Source organism: Pogoniulus pusillus, chromosome 29 (assembly GCF_015220805.1).
Source record: "Pogoniulus pusillus isolate bPogPus1 chromosome 29, bPogPus1.pri, whole genome shotgun sequence".
NCBI classification, from domain to species: domain Eukaryota; kingdom Metazoa; phylum Chordata; class Aves; order Piciformes; family Lybiidae; genus Pogoniulus; species Pogoniulus pusillus.
The window spans coordinates 7,411,308-7,428,938 of NC_087292.1; the positions used below are offsets into that span (position 1 = coordinate 7,411,308).

At 40.8% G+C, this 17,631-nt stretch overlaps 2 protein-coding genes across 5 annotated transcripts in view; one reads left to right on the forward strand and one right to left on the reverse strand.

The window, feature by feature from the left end:
• NCOA3 (nuclear receptor coactivator 3) overlaps positions 1 to 15,179 on the forward strand; it is an 81,608-nt gene extending 66,429 nt beyond the window's left edge. The window contains exons 12-24 of the mRNA XM_064167573.1: positions 802 to 1,190; positions 1,406 to 2,289; positions 2,756 to 2,891; positions 4,144 to 4,335; positions 4,833 to 5,072; positions 6,378 to 6,504; positions 6,979 to 7,150; positions 7,890 to 8,186; positions 9,311 to 9,415; positions 9,730 to 9,955; positions 10,174 to 10,348; positions 10,895 to 11,036; positions 11,985 to 15,179. Coding sequence (XP_064023643.1) covers positions 802 to 1,190; positions 1,406 to 2,289; positions 2,756 to 2,891; positions 4,144 to 4,335; positions 4,833 to 5,072; positions 6,378 to 6,504; positions 6,979 to 7,150; positions 7,890 to 8,186; positions 9,311 to 9,415; positions 9,730 to 9,955; positions 10,174 to 10,348; positions 10,895 to 11,036; positions 11,985 to 11,996 — 3,097 coding nt within the window. The 3' untranslated portion in view covers positions 11,997 to 15,179. The remainder of the gene's footprint in view (positions 1 to 801; positions 1,191 to 1,405; positions 2,290 to 2,755; positions 2,892 to 4,143; positions 4,336 to 4,832; positions 5,073 to 6,377; positions 6,505 to 6,978; positions 7,151 to 7,889; positions 8,187 to 9,310; positions 9,416 to 9,729; positions 9,956 to 10,173; positions 10,349 to 10,894; positions 11,037 to 11,984) is intronic.
• SULF2 (sulfatase 2) overlaps positions 14,856 to 17,631 on the reverse strand; it is a 151,706-nt gene continuing 148,930 nt past the window's right edge. For all 4 annotated transcript variants that reach the window (XM_064167569.1, XM_064167570.1, XM_064167571.1 and 1 more), the window contains one exon: positions 14,856 to 17,604. In XM_064167569.1, coding sequence (XP_064023639.1) covers positions 17,574 to 17,604 — 31 coding nt within the window. In that variant the 3' untranslated portion in view covers positions 14,856 to 17,573. The remainder of the gene's footprint in view (positions 17,605 to 17,631) is intronic.

Below are 17,631 nucleotides of genomic sequence, written 5' to 3' on the forward strand. Positions count from 1 at the left end.
GAAAGATTTTATCTGATTGAAACTCAAGTGGAGGGGGAATACCTTGGGAAGCAGAGTTGCACAGCATACAAATACATGTGTCAACCCAATGGTGACACTCCCAGCTTAACTGTGTGAAGGAAGTGCAGTCACAGCCAAAACAGAGGCTTTTCCTCAGTACACACATGGGGCCTGTATTATGTATTCCTGATTCTTTTGGGTTAACGTTTACAATGGTGAAACACTGAAAATAGAAGTGCTCAGCTACATGCTTCATCTTACTCTTTTTAACTGCAGACCAATTGAAACGAAAGCAAAACCCCCTCAGATGCATCATTGATGACTCAAAGTTAAATGTAGCTTAAGTAGCACTTCCTGTGACCTGTTCTGGTTAATTGTAAGAATAATTGAATTGCCACTCTGGAGGGAATCTGTCTGCTTCTGCCATTAAAGAGCCTCCAGATGCTGAAAAATGAGTAGCTGAGATTGTTCACGCCATCATTAGTGTGCACAGTAGAATGGTGTCATGCATTGACTCAGGGAGGGAGTAAAGCAAGGAAGGTGTCTAAACTGCTAATCTGACTAATGACTGCTGATGAAAGCTGTTTGAAGGGGTGACACTGTATGTACTCAAATCACCTAAAGGACTAGGCACTTCTGTAATGAATACATGAGTGCCTTAGTTCTGCTTTTGTAGAACTGCTCCTTTGAGAAAATATTTGGAAAGTTATTTAATAATGTTATTGTTTTTGTAGTGCTTCATTCCAAATTAGGCTTTAATTTGTTTTCTTGGGGGTTCTGGGGATGTTGTTGAACTTGCAGAGAGCAAAATGGGTATCGGCCAAATCCTAACTCAGTTGGGCAAAACATCAGAACACCTGTGGCTGGAAACACGAGTTCTATTGGTGGTCTTATGAACATGTCACCTGGTCAAGGCATGGCGATGCAGAACAGGAACTATGGCATGGGAGATCCCAGTGCAGCGGGGCAGCTCACCAGCACTCGGTATGGAGGCCCTGGTAATATGGGGCCAGTGAACTCTGGCCCTGGAATGCAGTCCTCTGCTTATCAGAACAACAGTTACGGCTTAAATATAAGTAGCCCACCACATGGCAGTCCTGGTTTACCTTCCAACCAACAGAATCTGATGATATCTCCTAGGAATCGAGGGAGTCCAAAAATGAATTCGCACCAGTTTTCTCCAGTCGCAGGTATTTCATCTTTGCTTGGTGATCTTGCCTCACTTTAATGTCAGTTCCATCTTTCATCCTGTTTAACAGTTATGTGTGACCTTGTATCTGTCAAATGTAGTACACCTAATTTCATGCTAAATGGAATGAAATTGATGTGGCAACTGTACATAGTCCAAAGGAAAAGAAGACCCAGACAGTACTGCAGTCTTATTTTGATCTCTGTCGTGTTACAGGTATGCACTCTCCAATGGGATCTGCCAGCAACACCAGCAACAACACTTTCTCTAGCAGTTCTCTTAGTGCTCTTCAAGCTATTAGTGAGGGAGTTGGAACTTCCCTTTTATCAACACTTTCTTCACCAGGTCCAAAATTGGATAATTCACCAAACATGAGCATGGCTCAGCAGAGTAAAACGAGTACACAGGACTCCAAAAGCCCTTCTGGGTTGTATTGTGAACAAAATCAAGTGGAAAGTTCCATCTGTCAGTCAAACAGCAGGGATCTCCTTAGTGAAAAAGATAGTAAAGAAGGAAATCTAGAGGCATCTGAAAATCAGAGAGGACCATCTGAAAGCAAAGGGCATAAAAAACTTCTTCAGCTGCTCACATGCTCCTCAGATGAAAGAGGACATTCTACAGCATCAAACTCGCCTTTAGACTCAAATTGTAAAGAATCTTCTACCAGTGTTACCAGTCCTTCAGGAGTTTCCTCCTCAACGTCTGCAGGGGTATCCTCCTCCTCCTCAAACATGCACGGGTCACTCCTGCAAGAGAAGCACAGGATCCTACATAAACTGTTGCAGAATGGCAATTCTCCTGCAGAGGTAGCCAAGATCACAGCCGAAGCTACTGGCAAAGACACTTACCACGATGCTAGTAATCCAGCCCCCTGTGGAGAAGGGATTGTCAAACAGGAACAACTGAGTCCAAAGAAGAAGGAAAACAATGCTTTACTAAGATACCTGCTAGATAAAGATGATGTTAAGGACCCACTTTCCAAAGAGCTGAAGCCTAAAGTAGAAAATGTGGATACTAAAATGGGGCAGTGCACTAGTTCCACAATTCCTACTTCCAGTCATGAAAAAGCAATGAAAATAAAAGCAGAACCAGCAGAGGAGGTACAGTATAACAAAAACTTGGTGGTACTGAACACACCAGGGTGCTCTTGTTGCAGTGGATGGCCAGGTACAGAAGTCTTGATCAGCATGCATGTGTAACCGTTTCTGAGAGCATGCTGTGTAAATAGTACTCATTCTTCATGCTGTTTGCTCTCGTTAGTATTTTTACCTTTGTCATTTGTAGTGACTGTAGTTTAAATTCAGAGGTGCTTTTTTTGTTTGTTTATTTATTTGTCCTTCCAGTTTCTTCTGATGCCCAAAATGAGCCAGGCAAAAAGCTCTAAGAAAACATAGCTAAATGGTATCTGAAATTCATTGGAAATGGAGAGATAGCTCAAGTACTGTCAGTGAACTAAAACATATATCTCCAATTTACATCTTTCAAGATTAGCAAGGAGCTAAATAAAAGCTGGAGGATTGCCATATGATGGTGAATAACCTTGGTATTTTACTGTGTCTGTTTCAGATGAGTGGTGACTTGGATAATTTGGATGCAATTCTAGGTGATCTGACTAGTTCAGAGTTCTACAGTACTGCTATGTCTGCAAATGGAAATAACCTTGGAGGAAAGCAAGCATTGTTTCAAGGCAATGCCTTATTGGGTAAGGAATTGCATCTAATATCTAATATGGGGTTAAATTTAGGATTTTTTTCCTTACTTGATGTAAACATAATGCATCCTCAAATCCTCAGGGAATGCTTTTTTGATCTTCTATATCTTCAAGGGCAAATGCAAAGTATGCAATTAAGCTCTCATATTATGTACACTGGCAGCACTCATCTACTGTATGCACAATGAAGAAAGTTAACTCCAGTTCCTTAATTTATGGTTTCTTCTGGCTTTGTCTAATGATTTCTCAGAGACATCAGGGAAAATGTTTTTTGGCTTGTCAACTAAAAGTGAGAATTTTTGTTCCTTACAAATGACTATGGGTTTGGTGGTAAGCTTTTGATTTCCCACTTACCTGTGGCCTGCAACTTCTAATCAGTACTGGTCCTTGACATTGAAAGTAATGCCCTTCCTTAGCAGGAAGCTGAGCAGGAGGGATACCCTTGTTAACAGACCAGTACCATTGTATTGTCACTTCCTTCTATAATGTTGGTTCTTCCATAATGTTAGTTCTTCCCAGAGAGAGTGGCATTGGAATGGGCTGCCCAGGGAGGTGGTGGAGTTGCCATCCCTGGAGGTGGTGAAGAAAAGCCTGGATGAGGCACTTAGTGCCGTGGTCTAGTTGATTGGGCTGGGTGATAGGTTGGACTGGATGATTTTGGAGATCTCTTTCAACCTGGTCGATTTTATGATTCTCTCCTGGTTATAGAGGGCATTAGATTGCTTAGGTAACCTAAGGAGGTGAAACATAGACAATGATAAATGCAAAAGCAGGTACAAGAACAGATGAAGCTACTGACACTGCTGGCTGTGGAGTGCAGCAATTTCTGGGTTAATCAGTTCAGAGAGGACAGCATACTCAGGAGCACACTGCATCTGGATTCAACCTGTTCCACCCAGAACCATTTGACCTGTTCCTGTCTCCATGTCACAGCACCCAAAGACTGGGTAGCCCTCTCACAGAGAGTCTGTAACACTGCTCTTTGTCACAATCTTAAAGGTGTGGGTCACTACAGAACTTACATGAAAACAAACTTTTTTATGTCTAGGGCCAGAGGGAACTGTATTTGGCTTTTCCTGTGAAAGGTCTTAACTGTGTACTCAAAATGAGAATATAAGCAAAATAAATCTTCCTAGCTTGTTTAAGGTGAAGTGTGTGTGCCCATAAATAGATCAGACTTCTTTAAGTTGTTGTTGGTCCTTTCCATTTAAAATGCAGTTTCCTGCATCTTTTAATTCTTCAGCAGGTATGAGGAGTCCCCAGTCCATGCAGGCTACTCGCCCACCTTTCAACAGAGCCATGTCTTTAGACAGCCCCATGGGCTCAAGTGCTCCAGCGAGGAACGTCAACACCTTCTCCATGTTACAGAAGCAAAACTTGATGGGTGGAAGTCCAAGGATGATGGAAACCCAGGAAAATTTTGGAGCAAATCTGGGTTTGTTGATTGTGTACAGATATATTTCACTTTAAAGGAAAAAGCTTTTATGTAAAAAAAGGTTGCAAGATGATAATATGGATTTTGGTGAGAAAGAAACCTTCATGCTAAAGTATGTTAAATCTGCCATCAGCATAGAAATGCTTCTTAATTATTACCTCTAGCTAAAATAATAAGAAGGTAACTGTTTATTAGCTGAGTATTTTTGCCAGTGCTTTTGTTTAGTAGTTACATTACTATTTGTAGTTTTGACTTTAATGTGGGTTTTGATTTAAGCAGCAAGAACAGGTTGTGATGGCATTAACCTTTTTAAATATCTTTAGATTAATGTAGTTGTTTGATGATTGGCACTTGGCATGTTAAGCTTTAGATGCTCTTGTGGTAGTTCAGTGAACTTGTTGGTAAAACAGGTGTTCTTGTTGGTAAAACAAAACTCCCTAAAAATAGTTGTGAACACAGTATGTGTAATGTGTTGGCTTTTCTGCTTTTTACTACAGCAAGTGCTCCCAACAGAAATGTAGCAATGAATCAGCATCAGTCAGCAGACTGGGGTCTCTCAAACTCAAAGGTGAACAGGATGGAACAGACAAATTCCTCTTCATTACTGAGACCAGGACCAGAGTTCAGCACATCCCTTCCCAGACCCACTGTAGGTGGCTCTATGCCTGGGCTGCCTGTTCGCTCCAATAGCCTGCCTGGGACACGACCAATGCTGCAACAGCAAATGGTTCACATGAGTAAGTTCTTTGCTGCTGCTTCTGCTCAGCACCATCTCGCTAGCTTCTTTGTAAGCATTCACCATTGGAACCTCTTTGAGCTTGGTAGAACAGCAGCTTTGTATCCAAAGCCTTTGTAAGGTAAAAGCTGTTACTGTTCTGGAAGATTTGATGAATTCTTGATTGTTCTTTGTTTCCCTCTGGTGGTACCTGTGTCTTTCATACATAGGTAATTCAGGCCAAGTCTTAAGACCTGGGAGGCAAAATTTCCATGTACTTTAGTGCAGTACTTTCTGCTAAATTCCAGGAATGAAATGCCATCTGTCATTGTATTGGAAGAGTCCAGCATTCTGGTTAACTTAATTGATTGTGCTTGATGTAGGTGTTAGAAAGTTGGTGACAACAAGGATGTTTTAAAGCTCTTAAGTATTTCAAAGTTCTTCTTGCATGGAGTATCCAAATTCCATATAAAACCATATTGCAAATACAGGTTCTCTTATAAGTATTTGTGTGCACGTGGAAGGAAACAAAATGCATGTTGAAAATATGAAAATCCCTAAAGCCTGTGGTCTTTTCCTGTTCTCTCTTAATTTAAGCTGTTGGCTAACCTTGATTTGTCTGGTGTGCATGGAGTCCATGGATGTCCATGTATGACCAGAAAGGGCCAAAATAGGCTGTAGCATTCCTTTTTGATCATGGAAGTTTTCCAGGGCTGTTAGCAGTTGTCTTAGACTACTTTCTGTCATGTGACATGTGGATATAAGGCTGAATTGGGAAGACATTTGTGCAGTCAAGTCAGAAGTGCTGTTTATCTTTCAAGAACTCATTATGGTTAGGCAATGCCAACAAAGAGTGGGAAATAGTGGCATGGCATAGACTCTCCTGTGTAGTGCTGTATCTCTCTGAATAGGTAGAAGGAAGGCTGTACTCCCAAAGAGTAAAATGTTATGTACCTTCTGTTTCTTTTGATTTTCACCTTTTTTGGACTTTAAAATGCCAAATGTTGTTTGTGTTGCTATTGCAATGTATAGTTGTTAGTACTCAGACTTCACTGGCCAGAAAAAGCATCTTTTTTTGAATGTAAAGTTACTGTATCTGTCAAATTCCTGGTTTTTGGGGTTTAAGGATTAGAAATAGAGACTCAGCTTTAGATCACTGTCATTTAAATCTGTGCTCTTTTATAGTTCTGAAGTGACCTTGAGTGGGAGTTTGTGTATGCTTAAAAACGTGCCAATGGAAAGCTTGTGAAGGTGCCTTGTGTGAACACTGGAGAGCAGGATCACACCTTTTTTGCTTTTAAAAACACACAAATGTTTTACCTTGCAGGGCCAAATGAGATCAACATTGGCATGGGAGGGAATCCATATGGACAGCCAGGTCCATCTAACCAGCCAGGATCCTGGCCTGACAACATGCTGTCCATGGAGCAAGCATCACGGGGTTCACAAACCAGGTAGAACTGGGCAAGGGTTTAAGAGAAGTGTAATTCAGTTGTTCACTGTTTGTCAGAAGAATTTTAAGACCTGGAAAAACTTAATGTATCTTATATGGTGGGAGTACGAGATTGGACTCAATCTGATTATTTCCACTTCTGCTGCTGCTGTGAGACTGGGTGGGTGTCTTATAACCTAGTTCCACAAAAGGCAGTGCCCACAAAATCAGTCAGTCAGAGAAAAGAGATGTGAAAATCTCAATTAATTTCTCTGTAGCACGTGCAGAAGCCAAGAGAAAACAGAATTTGTTGTTCAAGGATACATGGCAGTTGATTGGACATATTGGGACCTAAATTTGGACTTGAAGTTCTTAATTCTTACTTCAGTCTTCTAGGTAATTACAGTAATTAATCACCATCAAGCTAAAATACTACATAGAAATGGTGTAAATGCCTTTACCCTCCCTAATGGTCAAAATGTTGTTGTATTTCTAGACAATTAGTCAGAAACTCCTTGGATGACCTCTTATGTCCAGCACCAAGTATGGAAGGCCAAAATGATGAAAGGGCACTTTTGGATCAGCTGCACACACTGCTGAGTAATACAGATGTCACAAGTCTGGAAGAAATTGACAGAGCATTAGGAATTCCTGACCTTGTAAACCAAGTAAGAGATTTTGGCTCTTTATTTTCCAAACCCCTTTATTGCTCTGTTACTTGACAGGAAAGTGAAGGGGGCCTCCTCATTTCTTCTGTCTCCTCACTTCCTTGACTTCACTTTCCTTAGTCTGCCTTTGGAAGCATCTACACTTAAGTGGCGATTTTCATGGGAGAAGCTCAGTATTGATTAGTTTTCTCGTGCATGATGAAAACATAAAATGGTGTCTTCTTATCTAAGTTTATTGTATTATGCCTTGCTACACAGAGGGCTTATTTTGGGTGTAAATCTTTGTAATCCAATAAGCAGAAAATTGTGTTATGTTTCTTTAGTAAATTGTTGTCAGCTGAGCTTGGGTTGTGAAATATTTGACTGGCAGCAATGTGTGAGTAGGATGCTTCTGTATCTGCCAGTTCACCTTGAATTTGCATGGCTAGCAAACCAGGAATATTTTGGAACTTGCTAAATGCCACAAAATACTACTGTCACTTGTACAAATAGCAGTCTAAAAGTGCACAAGGGCTTGCCTGTGCAAGCAGTGTGCAGCAAAAGTGAGGCTTTGGTTTTCTTTTTTTAAGTATTCATAACTTCCTATTTAATTTGTCAAAGGCAAAACTAAGAGTTATCTGTCTATGCTATGGACAAGGAACTACTGGTGGTTGTATGCTGCTTTAGCTTTATTGTTTCTTGAGTAATCCATACACCAAAGAATACACTGCCAGTGAAAACACTTTTATATCTGTTCAAGGGACAAGCTTTGGAGCCCAAGCAAGATTCATTTCAAGCTCAGGAATCTTCAGTCATGATTGATCAGAAGGCGCCGCTCTATGGTCAGCCCTATCAAGGGCAAGGGGCAGCAATGCCAGGTGGTTTTAGTAATATCCAGGGACAACAGCCATCCTTCAATTCAGTGATGAATCAGTTGAGCCAACAGAGCAATTTTCCACTTCAAAGTATGCATCCGAGAGCAAACGTGATGAGGCCTCGCACCAACACGCCAAAGCAGCTCCGCATGCAGCTCCAGCAGCGGCTCCAGGGGCAGCAGGTGAGCCTGGGCTCCTGCCTTCGCGCTCTTGGTGTTTGGGAGTGGGATAAGGTGCTGCCTGAGGAACGTGGGACCTGACATTGCAGCAGGTGATGGAAAAGGTGGATCTTTCACGTTGACAGTACCTGTCACACTGAGTGCCTGATGGCTGTGGGAGTGAAAGAGCTTTTATTAAGACAAGTGTTTCTCCTTCATCAGCCTCCTTAGCTACAGATTGGATTGGTTCCTGCAGCACACAACGTTATTGCTACTTAAACTATTACTCTTGTAGCTCTGGATGATCTCTTGATCCATTTAAAGACTGAGTATTTTTTCTGAGCCTCGCTGGCACCATTAAATGGGCAGCTGCATTTCTCTCATAAATTAAATGCTGCTACTTTTTTTTCCCCACTTTTCTAACTAATCATTTTAGCTTATTGAAATACAGCTTTGGTTTTCCATTTATTGATTTGATGCCACTGTAGGTATTTTCTTAAAAGGTGAGAGAGTAGATACAGCTATAGCTTTTAATAATGCATTGAACGCACTGCTTTAAAGATTGCTGCATGATTTCAGTGCTAAATCCCCCACCCTGTGAAAATGCAGTCCCGATACCAAATCCAATACACACATCAAACTCGGAGAGGTGAGGTGGTGCTGTGCAACATGAAGGGCAATGTCTAATCCTTAGGGAGTGCTTTGTTCTCTCCTGACTGCTCTGAGGCACTAGTTCAATCGGTATTGCTTTGAGGGTTTGTGATGGAGAGGGATGGAGACAGAATATTATTCTTTTCAGCAAAGCCAGTGGTTATATCCTTCTGCCCAACACACAATTTGGAACAAATAGAGAGGCTGCTATGTATTTATTCTTAAAGTGCTAACTTCAAGGGAGGAAGAAAGTAAAGCCAGTTAGTGCTGCTAACTGGGGGTTTTGCAGGGTTTTTTCTTTCCGTATGTGAGCTGCCTCTCACCCTGGAGAGTTTCATACTTCAGGTACTACATCAAAGAAGGCAAAAATTAACCATTGCACTTTATGGATTCGGGAGGTCCATAAAGAATGTTTATTTTGGATGAATTGCCATTACTTTGCCCAGTACTGCTATTTTCAAGCTAATAGTACTAAAGCTGTTTTGTTTTACCCCAAGTTTATGAATCAGACACGCCAAACGCTTGAAATGAAAATGGAGAATGCAGTCAGTGGCAATAGCTCAGTGATGAGACCAGTTATGCAGCCACAGGTGGGATCACAGGTAAGTACTTTAATGTATTCATAAAGAAAATTTGTTCAGTAGATCATGCTGTCAACAGTTTGCTAATAGTCTTTTCCACATAGAATAGGGTAGTCAATCTATTAATTTATTTATTTAGCACTAATGAGACCTTAATGAAAACCTTTGTCTTACATTGGGATGATTTTTGCACTGGCTGTGTGTTTTCATGACTTTCTGTTCTGGTGATGGATATGCTGGAACTTACAGTTAAGAGTTGTAGGTGGTTTTGATTGACCATGATTTCATTTGTAAAAGTGTTTTCTAACATGATTTTTCTTTTCTTTGGGGGATAGCAGCAAGGTTTTCTTAATGCTCAAATGGTGGCTCAGCGTAACAGGGAGCTAATAAGTCATCATTTTAGACAACAGAGGATGGCAATGATGATGCAGCAGCAACAGCAACCTCAGGCCTTCAGTCCACCACCAAATGTGACTGCCTCAGGAACCATGGATAGTGCTTTGACAGGCCCTCCAATGGCTCAAGTTCCTCCACAGCAATTCCCCTATCCACCTAATTATGGTACTAGTACTAACATGGCTTTGTTTTTCTGTCTGGTTTTCTTTTCCCCTTCTTCATTTACTGTTAATCCAAACCACCTAAATACCTGTCATTCTGAAACATGGGAAATACTGCTACAAAAAGGATGCCTTTTCTTTCCCCTTCTTCTCAGTGTAAGATAAACTAACAGTACCAGGTGATGGTAACTGAAGTATTTTGTCTGTCCTTTGTCTTTTAAGGAATAAGCCAACAACCTGACCCCACATTTAGCAGAGTATCAAGCCCTCCCAACCCAATGATGTCATCAAGAATTGCACCTTCCCAGAATCCTATGATGCAGCATCCTCAAACTGCAACGATGTACCAGTCCCCTGAGATGAAGGGCTGGCCCTCAGGAAGCATGGCCAGGAGCAGGTAAACTTCTGTTATAACCCATGGCTCAAGCAACATCTTTCGTTTTGGTGAAAGTAGTAACTATGTGCAATAGCTTCTAACAGGAAAAGGAGTTAGAGGGAGGAAAAATGGCTATATCCTATTGTTTGTACTGTCCTTGATCTTTTCTGGTTTAGGAAATAGACTGATTAATGTAGCTTATGCTTAGCTCCCTTTATTCACGTTGGACCTCTGCAGTCTCTGTAACTGGAAGCAACATTCAGTCTTTGACTAGTGAACTTGGAGGCAAATACAGAAGTTCAGGATAGTAGTGCATTGGACAGTACAGCCCTCACAGAAGCCTCCAAAGGCTACAGGAGGAAATACAGTCCCCCACCTCTGTGTTTCAAAAGATGCAAAATGCCTTTTGAAAGGGAAGTTTCTGTTTGTGTATTAAACAGGTATTAGGTAGAAACAAGTACATATAAAACCAGTTTTATCTTTCACCTGTTGACAGCTGGTGCAGAGAAAGCAATGTATCAATGTGTAAACCTGGAGGGTAATTTTATTTGTCCTTCTGTGCTTCAGTTCTTTCCCCCAGCAGCAGTTCAGCCACCAAGGCAACCCTGCAGCCTACAGCATGATGCACATGAATGGCAACAGTGGCCACATTGGACAGATGAATATCAATACCATGCCCATGTCAGGGATGCCTATGGCTCCAGACCAGGTAAGCTGTACACAGAAAGGATCTGTTGTCTCCTTTCACATTATGATTTGCTTCGAGCTGTTCCTCTGGCACAGTCCTGCTCTCAGCTATCCAGTTTGTATTTACATCTGTCAAACTGCCATCTGTATGTCCCAAGAGATAGTTTATTTTTGATTGATATTTCAACCAAACCCAAGCTGTGTGTTGTGATTAGCTGTTAACTTTGAAGTACCATAGGTAGGATCAAGGCTTAAACTCTGCAAAGGATGCTTAATACTTCTGAGCCTGGAGAAACCCCAGAGAGCAAAACACAGAGATTGTGAAAAGCATCTTCTGCAGTTGTAAAAGATTATACATAATAGCCTCAGGAGTCAGACTAAGAATACTGCCTGGTAAAACAGCATCCTCCTGGCAGCTGCTGTTGCCGATACTTATGATACTTACCCTTGTACTGCCTTAGAATAGTTTGTGTATGCATAGCAAGCAACTGGAAAATTAAGGCCTCTTACTTAAGGGACAAAAGAGTCAGTAAGAGGCACTGCACAGAAGGCTGAAACACTTAAATATGCTTCTGCTGTAATCTTTCCACAAAATAACCAGGGATGAGCAATGTAATACTGAGATAAGCTCAATTTTTTCAAGTGGAAATTAGCTCATGAAATTCTGTGTAAGGCAACTAAGGAAGCAACCAAAAAAATCTGAAGACTTCAGGGAGAGAAGGTATTGGAGGACTTTGACCTAACCTATACTTTGTATAAAGAGGAGAAAATGAAGGTGAAATACCACATTTTCCAGACCCAGGTGCGATTCCCAAGTAGGAAATTTGGGACAGCATTTCTTTGCTCCCTTCAAAGCAGAGCAGTAAAATGCCACCCTTCTGCCTGGAAGCTGACTGTCAGTACTTTGCAGCAGACTGATGAGTGTCCAGCAAAGATGTTTGTTCTGATGATTCTCTCTTTTCTTCAACAGAAGTACTGCTGACAGCTGGCGCCACGTCTGCAGGCTAACTGTGCACTAGTACTCTGAAGGAAAGCTGCGCGCTCCTCACGGCACCTACAACTGGCCTTACGGAAACAAGGGATTTGTCCTGTCACTCACCATGATGTCCTAAGTTACTTCATTGAGTGGGGAAAAACACCCACCAAAATCACACTTTAGTAGGAGCAGTCTCTGTATTACTCTATATTGTGGGCATAAATATTTCTGACGGTCTGCCTCTAGAGATGTGAATTTGGCAATGGCGTTGTAGCAGATACATCATGGGTAGACTCCTGGTTCCCTTATCTATTTACTGTGGTTATCCAAAGCCCTTTCACTTCAGGCAGAGAGAAGTGCCTGGATAAGTCACGGTGGTAAGTTTCTGATTTCTCTAGTGACAATATCTGACAGAGAATGTAGTTCCTAGCCTTGACTCTTTTAGATGAATTCCTGAATATAAATGCTGCTTTTAATCTCACGCCGCCGAGAGTCAGGATTTCCCCAGCAAAGCGGCAGTGCAAATGGAATTGGCACATAACAGTCCAAAATGCTGTCTGTTGAAGCAAAGGGGGAAAAGGAGAGGACAATACATTTAAATTATTTAAACACGAGTGTGACTAATATTTACATGTTGATGTGCAGCTGAGTGCACTTTATGAAAGACTATATAATGGATTAATGCAATATCTTCGGTAAGGACTTCATCTGAAGGTAGGGTGTGCTCGCTTTTCTTCTCAAACAATCTCTTAGGAAGTGTTTGCAAGGACTGCATAGTGTAATGTCTTCTGTCTGTGGAAATTAGAGCAATAATCTTTCATCTTTTGAGAAATACCTTCAGAAAACTCAAGGCAAGGCACTGCAGTCTGAATCAGAACTTTGCAGTCATTTTGTGAATACCTTTTGTAAATAGAATCTTTAAGATAATGTATTATATACATATGACTTTTGTAGGTCACTAACTCATTTTTGCAGAGTTTGTGAAGCTAAATATTTAACAAAGTTGATTTCTGTAAACTCAAAGTAGTTGAGGTCCAAATAGAATTTTTTTTTTTTTGGGTTGTTTTTAATGAATGACTTTGAAGCTGGGTGACTTTGGCCCACATCTTTGTGTTCTTTGGTCTTCAACACCTCACTTATTTTTTACATCTTTAACATGTAGCTTTTTATAAAAGACAGTTGTTAAATGCTTTCTTCTCCACCTGTGAGCACTTTGTTACCTTTCTTTTTTTACACGAGGCAATGGGACAAAAAGGCTCTGTGTTGTAAGATGTTAGGTCATGTCTCTCTACGATATGTTGCCTTTTTAAGTTGGTGAATCTGGATTGTGTCTTCTTTTGGTCAGTTTTAACAAACTCTGCGTGTTCTTCAAAGAAGTTTGTCTGTTGCAAAATATTTGTTGTTACATGGCATCTGAAATTTTTTCTAAGGATATTAAGCCACACTTTAACCAAATGTCTGCACCTCATTGGATTGTTCTCATAGTAATGAATGTATTTTCTAAGCAGGTTACTCTCATATCAGTATTTAAGTCTTGTTACAAATTTATTGCTTTTATTTGCTGATAGGGCTTTGGTTCCTTGAAATTAACATCCCTTCTGCAGTTCCTCCAGTTTCAGGCAGTTACACTGAGTCAAACCTCTAAACTTCCATAAGGGATGACACAGAAATGTTTCAGATGTGTGGTGCTTTTATTCTCTTGTTCACTGTGTAATGGAAAAATGACTTCTCCCAAGTGAGTAAACAAAGAATCATCTGTGGTCTTGAGTGCTTCTTCTTGGTACTGTAAGCAAGAGGTGGTTTTATTGTCCAGAACGTTCAGTGATCTTCCATTTTAATAGAACTAATTTTAACTAGAACTGTTCTCAGAAAAGTTCATCCTTAGCATCCAGCCAGTTGTGTTCCAAAGGGAATGTAGATTTAGTTGATCTACTTTATGCAACCCTGTCCCTGCTTTAGCACTTTGTCTAGGTTAGGTGGCAGTGGTTGTTTGAAACCTTCAGTCCAACTGGTGTTTTTTAATGCAAAGCTTTTAAAAGCCCAAGGAACTTCGATCTTCTTTTTTGTTCCTTAGGACATACCTGTTGGGAGTAAGTACTGCCTGCTGAAGTCGACAGGCACCAATCTCTTGCTCTTTATATAAAATCTGAGCAGAACAATCTTTACATTATGTAGTTGTTCATTGATATTGATGGCTGGAAACTACAAACATGGATTACTTTCATTAGGTGAGCTCTTAGACTGTATCTTGCTTTAGACATCCTGCCCTTTTGTTTTAAAATTAGTGATTCTATTTATACATCTCTGTAAAACTGGTACCTGGCTGATGTTATAAACGATCATCATTTTCTCATCTGTGTTTAGAATGTTGGAGCTTTCCAGTATCTACTTTTTTTTTGCTGAATCCAAAGACTTTCAGTTGAAGCTGAAGGGGAGCAGTGGGGTGTTTTTAAAATGGCATCTTTCTGGGCAGCGCTGCTCCGCTCCTAAATGCTACATCTGGTCTGCAGACCTCACCTACCGCAGTGAGTAACACCGACCTTGAAATCCTTGACATTTAGTATCTCCACCAATTCTTTTGGTCCTACAGCAGCAGTTTCTCCTGACTGGTTTGGAAAAACAGGCTGTGTAGCACTTTCCAGCAGTTAGAACCAGCAGCTGGTACAGCCACCTCTGCTCACTGCTGCACAACCAGCACCGTTCTGCTGCACGTCTGTTACTCTCTCGCTCACGGAAACCACATTTTTTATGTACAATTCCTAGGTAGTATTTTTTTTCCTTCTTTCAATCTTGGCCTAAAATAGTGCTTTTAAAAAAGTTAGAAAATCAGGACCGCTTTTCAGGCACAAGACAAAACTATTTGAATGTTGTACCAATTAGCACACATTTTATTTTAGACTTTCTGTGCAGGCTACCAGATGACAGAATGATACAGCAAGTATGGAACCGTGTAATTCTGAGAGCAATATTGAAAAAACTTCTCAGGAGAAGGCATACAGTATTGAGAACTGCATTTAAGTTTAGTTTACATAAGTATTGCTTGAAATATCTGTATCTTTTGTTTTGCAAAACAGAAAAATCATGGGGGCTGATTTATAAAAAAGAGTTGGTTGTAAGGTATTACTGCTCTGCTGATTTTTGTGTTTGGATGTTAATAATAATGTAAATAAAGGTTTCTATTTAAAATCAGACCTTGGTGATAACAGTGTATTGGCTGTCTGATACTTTAAGGCTGGTAACTGTACTCTGGAAAGGTCAGAGACAATCTGGTGCTGTTACTGAGGAGAGCTAACCTATAGCAAATGATTTACATTTTTCCTAGTTGGCCACAGAAGGTAAAGAAATGACAACTTGGATCTGCTGCCCATGAGGACCCATTCAGCAGCTAATCTTGCATTGAAATTTGTCTTTTTCACCTTAAATCATTGTCTTTAGGAGAGCTGAAAGGAGAAGAGGTGGTAGCCTTCTCCATAACTGGGCAATGACCTACCTTTTCAGAACACTCCCACTGCTGCTTGTGTCACACAGCTCAGTATTTTGTATCAAGGGATGCAGTAATTTCTGGAGCTTCTCACTGGCGTGTAACAGCAACAGTAAGTGACCACGCAGGATTCTGGCAGTCACACCCTCACCTTACCAACAGCACAGGTGGAACACAAAAATAAGGTAAGTGCAAAGTGTTAAAAATCTAACCTTGTATTCTTCCTGCATACTCACTGTGAATGGCAGCCAGCCAACACTCTTCTCTGCACACAGCAGAAATGTTTCTCTTGGTGACTTTTACTTCAGGGATATATATTTTTTTTTAAACTTATTTGTAGTGATCCAGCATCTCCTCACCTAGCAGATGTTTCTGATAATCCATGAGATCTGTAACAGGTTATAAACAACAGCTAGGGCTAGATTAAGACAGGCAATTATCATACTTCCAAAATTAGAAAACAAAAAACAAACTTGCAAGAAAATTTTGGGCAATCTATTTACCTTAGTGTGACACAAACACTAGCACATCTAACAGAAGACCCACAGCTGCTTTATCAGGGTGGCTTTTTTTTTTCCCCCTCAGTTCCTAAATTGAAGTATTTTTATGTATGGGGGTGTGATTCCAGAGATCTCCATCCCTCAGGAAGTAATTCCACTTGAGTTTCTGGATGTGCAAAACCAGGAAAGCCATCAGAGTAACTGCTGCGACACAGCTGTACACCACATTTCTACAAGTTCAAGTTAGGTTTGTACCTCTTGAAGATTGAAGACCACACATGTTGAGTCTGTCACATTAGCTCCCTCCTGCATGTGCCTGTAAAAGAGGTCCTAGCTGGACAGGATAACCAATTCTCAATCCCAGTATCACCACTAGCACCCCTGCTGCAGCTAATTTCTGACAACACTGAAACAGGTTCTGTCCACTGTGCTGCCAGAGGAAAATGATAGCTTTTCCCTTCAAAGCCTTTCAGCAGTAACTCTCATTCAGCACATCTACGTCTTTGTAGGCTAGAACTAGATCATTCTTTATTGGCTACAAGCACTGAGCTTTTTTGAGCTGCCTTTGTAAAAATAAATGTAAAAGCTAACACTACTGAGCAAAATGCTGCTGGAACTGTTTTGGTTTGGAACATAGACTATAATAGTATTAGCACATCATAAAAAAACCAAACTTCCATACAAATCTGGTTTCATTAAAATTTAAGATATACATTTACTGAAAAGTTTTCAGTACTTTCAAAAGTGGATAAATTCTGAAATGAGCTATGTGACATTAAGTAGCATTTTGAGAAAAGGTGTGTGGGCATTCCACTCTTTTATTAACAAAAGTCTTCACAACCTGAAGGAATTTCTTTTCAAACAGTATATTGAGCAATATTTACACAACCCCTCCAAAAATCTTGGGTGTCCTCCTGCTAGTCAAGATTTTCTCTAATATTCCTAGAGGAGGCAATAGGATGGAGAAGTAGAGCTGGAACTAAAATGTATCCTCAGAGGACGTTTGAGAAGTAGCATGGTGTTGATGGTATTCAATGCTGCTCACTTCAGTTCCTGAATCTCTTAAAAGTTCTTTTCCACCATTACCTTTTACCCAGCTAGAGGGGAAAGCATTCATGTTTCAAAGCCTTGCTTCAGAGTTGTACCTGGCTGTAAAGCTTTTTTCTCAGGACATCTGAAGATCCAGTTGAATTGGAAAATACTTTGTTTACTCCTGCTGTCTCTGTGTACTCTTCGACCCCTGGGAAGGCAATCCTCTTTGGGACGTGGCTGCATCTCCTCTTCTGTCAGCTCCTGGGCAGTGTTAGTGGTGTCGTCTTGAAGTACAATGCCTTGTGAAGCAGGTGAGGTATAATCCAAAGCAGAAAGCAGGTAAAATAGTGGATTTCAGGGACCTGTGGTTCTGTCAGCATTTCCCAGTTTCTATGTAATTCACTCACCAGTGCAAACTCTCTATCATCTATTTCAGCCTCAACATTTGTCCAGTCCTCCAGGCTAACGTTAGAATTTGTTCTGAAGTCATAAATGTTTCCACTGAGTCTTTACAGGGATTCAAGTTCTGGCCAGTTTGTATCCTCACAGAGGTGCAGAGGTTGGAGGAGGTTAGCCCTCCCAGCCTTCCCACAGCTGTCCTCTTTAACAGAAAACAAACAAGGATTTT